We start from the raw sequence: 11,598 nt of genomic DNA, 5'->3' as shown, positions 1-11,598 counted from the left end.
AACTAAAGCATGACCCAAAAAGAGCACAAAACCCTTAACTAATGAAAGTGGAAAAAAATGAAGAAATTTAACAACAATGATAGAGACCACTAATTTTGGAGCTCTAAAAAGACCGTAATGACATGACACTCAATAAAAAAAAGAAAAAAAATATAATATCAAAGCTAAAATATCAAATCATTCATGGTAAGACCCACTACCACATCATTAGTGATAATTAGTGCTCTCACACATTTTCCGAAATTTAAAGGCACCCTTCCCAAGATAATAGAAAAGGATTTATAATTTTAAAACTAATTATTGGTCCACACACCAGACTAGGGTGCATTGCATCAAAAGGCAGGGAGGGATTGGTCAATGCATACATTGACCTTTGTCTACAACTTTATTACATCGCTTCTAACACGATTCGACCATCATCATTATTCAAGCCTAACTTTTCAAGAAAAAAAATCACAGGATACGATGGTATCCAACCAATTAAAACTATTTATGTCTCTCTTCCTGTATATCACACACAACACATCACAGATAGCTCCATTTGACTGGCATCCGAGGCACCTTCAAGATTTCATCTTCTCTGCACCCAAGTCAAACCCAACAACCCAATTAGACTACTTATTAGTGGACGTAAAGATATGTGTGTAAAAAAATATTTGAAAATTAATTATTTAATTTATGTATTGTGAGATTTACATTTACATAAATTTGAGTCGCACAATGAATTTTATTAAAATATTTATGTGTATGAATTTTGTATATTTAGCATTGTTCTATTAGTGGACAAACCCTTAATCGATCAATTATTCAAAAAATAAAATGATCTTAATTTATGTTGCATTAGAAAGAAAGTGATGATTTGAAAAATGATTTACAAACATAATTTATATATCAGAAATTTGTCTAAAATGATGTGATAGTGACATTTCTTAATTTATGAGTCAAAATAATAAATATTTTAATTTTAAATGAAAAGAATACAAGAAGGCAGATTATTCATTAAGAAAATTTGGTACAAACAGACTAAAAAGCTACGTACACGAGTGTTCATATTAAAAGGCTACGTACACATGAGTGTTCATATTAAAAGGCTACCCGTACATATTTACTAAAAACATAAACAGTTAAAAAGTGGAGTAGTAAACCTATATCCTCACTATCTATCTATCCTATTTGTGGGTGTTTGAGTAATTGGTTATTTTAATTTTGATTATTTTAGTAGGTTAAAAATTTTATATTTAAGAAGATGATTAATTTTTTTTGTAGTTAGATATGATATTTGTGAGACAAAAAGTAAAATGATTATAAGTTTGATGTGACATTTTGTCTTATTAATTATTTTAGCTTGTTTTGTCTTTTTGTGAATTTTAGCCAAAATATATAGTGTTTTGAGAAGATAGTAAAAAGTTAACTTTTTTGACTTTTTTGTTTAAAAAAATAAAGAGGTAATGGATCAAAAAAAAATAAAAAAAAACTAAAAAGCCCATCTTCCCAAATTGCCCCCAAAAATAGCCCAAATCCAACTTGCCATAAAACCAAATATCAAATATTTTGTTATTTTGAAAATGGCTACAAAAATTTGAAAGCTGATTCACATCCTTAAAATTTTAACTACATGCATTTGCGCATGTGCACGAGCCACTAATACATATATATATATATAGATATAGATACCTGCGGTGAGTGAAGAAGAGGATGATGATGGTGGTTGAGGAGTAGGCATCTTTGGTGGGATGACAACTCCAGGCCAGGAGCGGCACAAGCAGTGCTTTCCCTCTTCAATGCTGCCGTAAAGGGTGGTCAAGTGATTGCCACACCCACCCCACGAGTACTTCCCACACTTCTTACACTCCACCTTGAAGCACATCTTTCTGTCTCAATCTATCTATCTATCTATCTATATATATATATATATATATGTATTGGTTTACCTCTATTAGGTAAACTCCTCGTCTCAAAGAAAGATCGGATGCTGTATGGCTTCTTTTTATCCATTTTCAGTGCTTTTTATTTATAGCAATCTCAATCACTTTGACAAAACCCATCTTTGGAATGGCAGACCACACTATGTAAGAGAGAACAAACTTAGCTTTGATTCCATCGCTTTGCATAGTAATTCACCTACTCCTTCCTATTCACCAGCCTTATCACATCCTATCCCATCAAACCAAACTGGCATCTTTTTTATTTTTTTTGAAGTCACCTAGGTTGAGTTTTGTTTATTTATTTATTTTTATTTTTATTTTTTTTGAGGTTGTGATCTTTGATAAAGTGTGGTAGTATCAAATTTGCATTTTCACTTGAATTATACTTTTCGTGACTAGTTGTTTTCCTGTTTTGTGTTTGTCAAAGCCTGAAAAAATTTGGGCCGACTGAGGGTTTTAATCATCGTGTTTTTCATGGTTGGATTTTTTTTTTCAAGACTTGCAATGCATATTTTTTTTACTCTAATTTTAAATGTATTATAATTAGATTGCTCTCAGATTGTCCAAATATTGAGATTTTGAATTTTTGTTTGTAGTTGATGAGATGGTTTTATGGTAATAATATTTTTTTTTTTTTGTTGTTGATTAGGATGACAATGTCGATACAAGATGGGATACAATTAATTTTTGAGACAAAAATATTGAAGCATATATAAAATAAAGAAAAAAAATTATAGAGGCGTTTTCACATGGCCATGTGGTGACATTTTATTTTTTCACCACAAGAATAATATATAATGGCCATTTTATTCGCAATGGGAATAAATATAATGGCAATAAAAATCCTGATATATACATGGAAACGAACTAGAACATTTTAAATTACAAATAACAGTGTATACAACCAATTTCAAAAAAGAAATTATAAAAAGACAATCAAGTTCACCAAGGATCAATTCAAGCTAAAGTTTGGAGCTTAGGCAACCCCTATGGCCCCAAAAAACTTTGATTTGAGGATCAAACCAAAAAAAAAATGCTTGCATTTCTAGAGAGGGGCGAGCAGTATGGGTCATGTTCTCTGATTAGATGCTGTATTAAAATGATAAGGAAAGAAAGGTGGCAAAGAGTAAGTAGAAGCATAATACTCTGAAACCAAGTCATACAAACTGAGTATATAGGCATACTCAGCATCACAGTAGCGAATCATGGATTCACAATAGTGTACCTTTAAATTCAAACTAGGATAGTTCACACACACATGTTAAGACACCAGATAAACAGAGGATACATGAGAATACTAATCGGTGCGATAAACAGTGAAAAAACCTAGACTACTAACCGATGATCCATTATCTGTCAATGGTTCAAACTTCAGCATTGTCATTGTTGCAAGATTTCTGGTCCCCAAAACTGATTAACAATTTGCCCTTGTAGCATCCAAGCACACCATTGGAATGGAATGCCTTCAAGAGGCCTTACCATCACCTTTATCAGTTGTGGGATCTAATGCAGGTTTTTTCATTGCGCTTGATTCTGACATAGCTGAGTTCATCGACACGCGCTTGACTCCTCTTCCCACCACACCAAGATGTGTTACCCCAGCAGCTCCATTTGAGTGAGCAGTGGAAACAGTAGGAGAGTCAAGATCTCCACTACTGCTATCAATGCCCAGCTGTGAAGAGCTTATAACTGAAGGAGCACCATTCTTCTCAATAATGCCTCTTGCCTTGGCAGACACCATCCCCAGGATATCCGAGAGGATTGATGTTGGGTTAGAAACAAACTGCTCGAGATCTTCAAGCTACAAATGGAAAGAAACATAATCAGCAAAGCACATTGAGATATTTTGGTTGTAACATTTAACAAGATTTTCTGTTGAACTTGCCTTCTTTTCCAGCTCACCAGAGAGGCCAGTCAGTGTCTCAATCTCTGCCTTTTTATCCACAATAGAATCATTAGACTGTGACCCATTTGAAGACAATTGGCCTGTTTGGTCCAATTCTGAAGCAGCTGATGTTGCTGTTGATCCTGACAAACTGTTTAATTCGTTCATCAGCCGCTGCACCCTAGAATTGCAAATTGATATAGCCTTTTGGCAATATGGAATGGCTTCCTGAGCTTTTGACCCAATCTCCAAACACAGACATATCCTAAAATTCCTGTATTCTTCAGTCAGGGAAGTGACTTGGCAAGAACATAAAACGATGGCTGAATGGTGAAATATTTAGTATTGTAACAATTTAGGAACCCATCATATCAATCAATACACAGATAATAATCCCCACAATTGTCATCACAAAAAGTAGCTTTCAATCAAGAAAAGGATACAGTTCAGCTATATGTCGACTGTCTGGCTCGACAAGGCGTTCCAAAATGTCTAGTGCTTTCAGGTAATCACTGAGGGAAGTTTCAATATCCTCTGCATGGAGCAAAACATGGGATATCTAAGACAGGAAAGGGGCTTAGAAAAATGAGCAGACTAATTGTCAGAGAGAATTTATCCGCCACAAATACTATAAGCACTAAAAAAATTTCAGTTCTGAAGCAATAAAATAAATAAAGACCTCTTTCCAGAGCAACTTCTGCCAAAGTTGACAATATGTCCACTTTCTCCATCGTGTCGTTGGAGTGTTTTTCAACAATTGCCCTTGCAACATCCAGCATTTTCCATGCCAAATCCAGATCAGACTCGTCCTCATCTGCTTCAGCCAGGTCCTCAGCATCACTTTCCTCGTCATCTTCTTCCTGAGCTTTCCCGCTGGAAACTATCTCCCAACAAACAGAGAGCCAAACTATGTGAGGAATTTCTACCCACGCCTGCCTGCTTATATAATAGCATACATCCTCCAAAGCTATGGTATTTGATTAGTGTTAATTTAAATATCAAAAGTGTCACATGCTGGTTGCTGTCCTATTTGCATATCTGAGTTAATTGCCTGATATTATTCTCACTATTGGATGCTTGTAAGGCAATACTCCTTTTGCTGCTTAGAGGAATTAATTAACAGACTCAAAAGTATGAGAAACAAAACCAGGGTTTGCTACACCAATGTACTCCAATATCAAGTCAATAGTAGACCAAACTCAGATATTGAAAAACAAAAAGGGTGTTAAATTCAGTTTAAAAAGAATAAAAACATAAAATGGTTTTTATATATACTATATTCTTCAAATCTTCTAGTGCAAGGTTCTGAAAAATGGTTGCGGTCGCCGTAACGATGGCGGTGGCGCGATTGCGGTCACAAGGTGTAAAGGCCATAGCGTAACGGTTGCGATAACCGGAACCGTGAATTTTTTTATTTTTCGCACAATTTGAAAAAAAAACTTACCGATACGCAAAATTTTTTTCCATGATCATATTTATTGAGTTCTAAAATAAATATTGATCAATTTTTATAAATTTTTAAGTTTGATCTATTATATTTCAAATTTTTAAATCACTATAAACTGAGGCCTCGTTTGGGAACAAGCTAATTTATTAACTTTTTGGCTATTTGGCTAAAATATGAGTTAAAAAAAACTAGTATGTTTGGGATGACTTTTTGATTTTTTACGAAAAGATGTGCAAAAAGTAGAGAGAAAAAAGAATCTTTGACTTTTTGGTATGGGTTGTTGGCTTTTTTGGCTAATTTAGGCCTCGTTTGGCAATCGAACTTTTTAGCCAAAAAGTTACTAAATTAGCCAAAAAGCCAACAACCCATATCAAAAAGTCAAAGATTCTCTTTTCTCTCTACTTTTTGCACATCTTTTCGTAAAAAGCCAAAAAGTTATCCCAAACATACTAGTTTTTTTTAGCTCATATTTTAGCCAAATAGCCAAAAAGTTACTAAATTAGCCTGTTCCCAAACGAGGCTTTAGTAACTTTTTGACTAAAAGGGAGGGTTCCCAAACGAGGCCTGAGTTTTTTACATTTTATTTTAATAATTAATGACTTTATATTATACAAAAAATCAATCACTAACTATTATATATAAGATAAATAATGACAAAAATAAAAGAATAAATAAAAGCCTAAATAGATAATGACCACACATATTATTATTATTATTATCAAGCAATATATAGACAGACACACACAAACAAACAAAATGGTTGATTGATAGCAACTCAATAGAATAACATAGGTCTTACAGCTTCAACAAATCAATAATATGCTCTTCATCTCCTCTCTTCTCTCTCTCTATCTCTTGTTCCTCCATCTTCCCTCTTCATTTTCCCTCTAGTCTCTCTATCTCTCTTCCCTCATTTTCAACGTTTTTTTTTTTTTTTTGTGTGTGTGTGTTTTTTCAAAAGAAGCAATTCGGAACCATTACGTAACGGTGCGTAATAGGCCGTTACGGCACCGTTACGACACCGTTACGACCGCTATAGCAGCCGCTACGGCCGATATACCTGTGAATCTCAATCACACTGCAAAAGATGCCGTAACGGGTGACGGTAACTACCACAACCATTACGTAACGGCGTTACGTAACGGTTGCGGCCTCTTTTTAAAACCTTGAGTGCAAAAGAACCAAATAAAGCAATAAAAACATGGCATGCTGAAGCATCATCCCTTTACTGCTATCTAAATTCTATAAACATCATGAAAGATCATCACAAGTCCCCTGCCAAGCCAAGTCAAACCAACCAAATTTAAGTAATAGCAGCAAACTAGAATAGATTAGGTGAAATAATAAACAAATGATCAATAATTGACTTGCTAATATTTAACAAGACACACGTCAGCTGAAGTGGTTTCTAATTTCTTCTCTAATTGCACAAAAATCAATAACAGACTTAAAAAGTTCAAAAACCAACAATAGGCTGTGAGTATGCATATGATCTATGGACTATTCTAAATTTGTTAAGTACCCATGTCGGACACTTGACACTAGGGTATAAAAATATGTTCCAATATGCATATGGAATGTGCCCAATATGTCTAGTTGGAGATGGACCCAACAAGTATGTATGAATAATCAAATTTACCATATAACTCTATAATCTATTATATATATATATATATCAAATACTATATTTTAGCTCGCAAACATCATTTACCCAAAAGAAATCAGAACATAAACACTAGTATCCTTGACATGAGAATCAAATGAATTAGAAAAATCCATATCCGAGTCCATGTAACAAAATAACTTCTCTCCCCCACAGATTTCCCCAAATCTTACCCTAACTTCTCGCTTAGTCAAAGAGATTGAACAAATCTTCCAAATTACTGAGATTTGTTTTTTCCAAAATCTGTTTACAAACACGTTTCAAAACTCATCCTGGAAAAATCAGAGCAAACAGATTTTTAAGAGTTTTTTTTTTTTTTTTTTTTCAAAATCTGTTTGGTTAGATTACTCCCAAAAATCTGTTTGCAGAGCATATTTCAAATTTTTTTTCCTCAAATTCAAACCAAACAAGGCCAAGGTCTTCAAAGAATAGCATAAAATGAATATAAGATTCAAGCTGAAAAGTGCATTATTTAGCACCCAAAGCCATAAGTGACGTGGGATATCTTAATATGTGGATGGAAACAAAATGGACACATGTACTCTACCTGACAAAATCTGGACAATAGCTGAATGTGAATATAGTGTAAGTAAAAATATTTTGTAGTCAGTGCATTTATTGAAGAATATACTTTAACCTTTTTTTTAAAAAAAAAAAAAACCTAAATCAAAGGTTTCAAACAAAATTAGCAAGCTCTCTTGAACATTTTAATGTTAACAAAAATAGACTCTTTTGTAAGTTATTGAAGCAATTCAAAAGGTGAATATGAGAATCAAGCTACTAAGGGCTTGTTTGGTTTGTATTTGAGAAACATGTTTTGAGATAAAAAGTATGAAAATTTGTTTGGTTTGGTTTTTTTCAAAAGATGTTTTGAAAAATTATTTTGAGAGAGAGTTTTGGAAAAAGTGATTGATTTGATGTGTATGAGAGAGAGATTTGTTTGGAAAACTTGTAAACCAAACAAGTTTTGGAAAAAAAAATTGGGAAATTTGTTTGGTTTGACTACTTTTGAAAACTTATTTGTAGAGAATTTTTCCCAAAATTTTTTGAGAAACACAAACCAAACAAGGCCTTAGTGGGCACAACTGTCCATAAACAATACGAGAATGTTGTGGACTGCCATCTAAAATTATGCGCACGCACACACACAAACACAAAAGAAGAAAAGGCAACCCAAAAAAAAAAAAAGGCAGTATTTCTAAGCATTAAAAATTCATGACAGGAATGTTGTGAGCTGCTATCTAAAAGCATGACCAGAAATCCACTTGAACACAGATTGTCATGAACAGGGACACTAACCATCATTAGGTGCTCCATCCTGAGGATTTGAACTCCCATCTTTTACAACATTACTAGAAACAGAAGCTGCAGATGATTCACCATTTATTGCATTCTTGACAGATCCATCTTTGTCAGAGGCTTGTTTAGATTCACCCTCTTTCCTTGGCACAGTACCCAATGGATCAGCTTCTTCTTGAGCTTTGTACAGCAACACACATCCATACTTATAGTATGCATTAACACATTCAGGAGCAAGTTCCCCGTAATGACCAACCCTAATTAGGGGGAAACGAGAAAATTTTTGGTTACAATGAAACAAAATGATGGATATAATCATCATGGGACAAGGGGAGGGTCACAAAGAAAAGGCAAACAATCTCTAAAATTCTAAAGGAACTGCATCCAGAAATCGTGTTTCCAACAATTAAACAAATACAACAATACATAGTAAAGATTGCCAACATTCGATCATGAATTTTTCGTTATCTTTGTATAGTATATACTTAATCTGTGCAGCTGACATAACTGGGTGAATTTATAAAACAATGAAAGCACAACAAACAACTAAGTAAGGCTGAGAAATCACAATTGTGCAGCCACATGCAAAAAATCTGGGATCATAATTTCTTTGCACTAGCTTTTTATGTTTTAATAAACGTCAACATAATACATTAACTGTAAATCCATACTGCAAGAGTTAGAATAGTTAACAACCAAAATATTTAAAAAATAATAATTAAAATTTTAAAAATGAAAACAAAGAAATCATGTCTAATATTGAGAAAATTATTAAATAACTATGCAATCAAACATGCATTGAAAGGATGATATGAACATAATTTTGTTTCCCCATTTTTTGATTGAATTCTTAGCAAAAGACAAGATTGCCATAAACTAAGAAGGAAACACTGCAACTATAATGCATGCTACACATATTGATTTGATAGCTCAAAAATCAGTATCTGTTTCAATATATATATATATATATTTTTTTTTGGGGGGGGGGGGGGGGGGGGGGGGGGGTTAGGGGGGGTGGTGTCTAAAATCAGCCTTTCCAACTATGGTAGTAGCAAACCTTATCAATTTTTACATCTAAGGTTTATACTTATCGTTGAGCTACTCATTCTACCCACATTTCATAGTTGTTTTTATAATTTTCTTCCCCCACCACTCTTAGATATCTGAATCTAAAACACATAAGCAAACTTAATGAGGCGTTAGGGTTCTAACTTCAAGAACAACAACTAAGGGACCAACAAGTCCAAAAAAAAAAGCTTCAATTTTCAAGCATTCAAAGAGAGAGACAGACAAAAAAAAGGGGAAATAAACCCTAAACCTGATTTCTAGGGCACGGCTATAGCATTCAGCGGCTTCGGGGTAATCGCGGTCCTTGGCAGCCTTAGATCCTCTCTCCATCAACTCATCCGCGTACTCCAGCGATTTCTCGCGGTCCCCATCAGATGTAGGAGCACAAGTCTTATCGTTGTTGTTGCATGAAGAATGTGTGCCTCCCTGAGAGTTCGATTCAATGGTTGCTTCAACAGATGCTGGTGTTTGTTCAGCAATTTGCGGTGGAGTTTCCGAAGTCGGAGCTTCGTCGGCCATTGATGACTCAAATTGGAATTTTGGGAATGAAAAATAAAAAACCCTAGTGAAAGAGTGAAATGGTTTTCTTCTCTTCTCTGCACTTCAAAATTCCCTCTGGCGGAAAAATAATAAAATAATAAAAATAAGAGAGGTGTAGTAAACGGGCGCGTTTTTTCATTTTTGTTGGTATTTTAGGAGAAATTATTTATTATTTTTATAAAAATATTACTATAATAAATTTTAGGGGATTGACTAATAAGTTTTATATTTTAAACTTGTAATCTATAAAATTTCATATTTTTTCTTGAGAAAATTCTATTTTCGCGTACTTAATTAACCCAGGACACGCACTTAATGAAATTTTAATTTAATGATAATTATATCCTAAATTAAAATGACCATAATAAACATCTATCAACACCCATAATATTATATGAAAATTTTTTATGTATACATCTTTTAAGAATAAAAAAATCTTAATGTATACCTTTTTCGGAGAAGCTAAGTATCGATTTTTTTATCTCTTTCGAAACTAATTAGTCAAAATAAATAACAAAAATCATTTTCTTATAACAATGATGTTAATTGAATGAACTTGTTACCAAGTATCTTGTAACGACCCACATTTATGTCTTAGTCATATTCATGAGCATTTGTATGATTATGACTCGTTAAGCTTGCATCTGGATGTTTGTGACTTGTTTTGCCTAAGTAAGGTCCATGCCTTGTTCTGTGTTTATATGATTTGCCTAAGTGTTGTGTGCATGCTTTGTTCCTTCCTTGGTGTCTCAAGCCTACGTTATGTTAAGCCTAGATCATTCCAAGCCGAGGTCATCTTCAGTCTAGAATTATCTTGGAACCCCTTTGTTTGACTTCCACCTTCGCCCCGACATATTGGCCGAGGTGTTCATCACCAAGGTCGATATGTGTATTATCTAGGCCGAGATATTACCTTTGCACCTAAGTGATCTTGTCCTGGAGTGGTATGACCTAGACCGAGGTGTGGCGCATCTAGGCCAAGGTGTGACACAGCTTAGTCAAGTGTTGTCCTTCCTAGCCGAGGTCATTAACACCTTAGTTGCCGAAGCTTTGCCCTTAGCCGATGTCATCACTTGCTGGAGTGCCTTACCGGGTAGCTTGTTAGATACACTTTATCATAGTCTTGTCTTGTCAATCTATCACCTTTTTTAGGACAACCAACCAGCCGTTGCCACGTGTCCGAGCTGAGTGTTAAGTCAGCCGGCAGAGAGAGAAACCTATCATTTCTATACTTGTTTTTGAAGAGGAGAGAGAAGCTCTAGAAGAGGGAGAAGAGTTCTTGAGGGAGAGTAGATTTCCAAGCTTGATCCCTAGAGATCGAACCGTTAGATCCGTGTTTTAAGGTTAGATTCTTGATCTGCTCATGTTCTTTTTTATGTTCATGTTATTGCATTACATGATTGAATACGATTTGTAAGCCATGCATTGCTTTGAAGTTCGGTTTTAGAAAGAAAAAATAGCATTCATGTGTTCTTCAAGAAAAGTCACGTTTTGATCCGAAAGTTCATGCCAAGATCCATGTTTTTGTGTTTGTTTTCACATGATTTTCAAGTATGGGTACCCAGGTCCATGTTTTCGAACTCATAGCATGAAATTCCAGATTTTGTAATAAAGAAGTTATGATTTTAGCATTCATATTCTTCATGTTCTTCTTATTCTTCACGGGTGGAAACCCCGATCTCCAGACCTCACTTCCCTAAGTGTAGTCGTCGAGATCACTCTTACCTAGACCTCACACTTAGGCCAAGTATCGTATCTCACATTGGCCTAC

The 11,598-nt window shown here is 34.5% G+C and overlaps 1 protein-coding gene and 1 long non-coding RNA gene across 2 annotated transcripts; both read right to left on the bottom strand.

Moving 5' to 3' along the window:
• Positions 1-265: 265 nt before the first annotated feature.
• On the bottom strand, positions 266-2,111 carry LOC145803401 (uncharacterized). Its single transcript, XR_014345506.1, has 2 exons — positions 1,675-2,111; positions 266-580 (listed from the first exon to the last, which is right to left on the bottom strand). It is a non-coding gene; the product is annotated as an uncharacterized LOC145803401 (long non-coding RNA).
• A 931-nt stretch (positions 2,112-3,042) lies between these two features.
• Positions 3,043-9,950, bottom strand: LOC114283217 (Tetratricopeptide repeat (TPR)-like superfamily protein). Its single transcript, XM_028226048.2, has 6 exons — positions 9,538-9,950; positions 8,220-8,476; positions 4,490-4,690; positions 4,254-4,344; positions 3,811-4,084; positions 3,043-3,726 (listed from the first exon to the last, which is right to left on the bottom strand). Exons 1-6 carry the CDS (start codon positions 9,804-9,806, stop codon positions 3,391-3,393), a joined length of 1,428 nt encoding a protein of 475 aa, XP_028081849.2. The 5' UTR covers positions 9,807-9,950; the 3' UTR covers positions 3,043-3,390.
• Positions 9,951-11,598: the final 1,648 nt, after the last annotated feature.

This window comes from Camellia sinensis, chromosome 1 (assembly GCF_055761805.1).
Source record: "Camellia sinensis isolate YWXY chromosome 1, ASM5576180v1, whole genome shotgun sequence".
Taxonomy (NCBI): Eukaryota; Viridiplantae; Streptophyta; class Magnoliopsida; order Ericales; family Theaceae; genus Camellia; species Camellia sinensis.
This window is presented reverse-complemented; position numbering and strand designations above follow the sequence as displayed.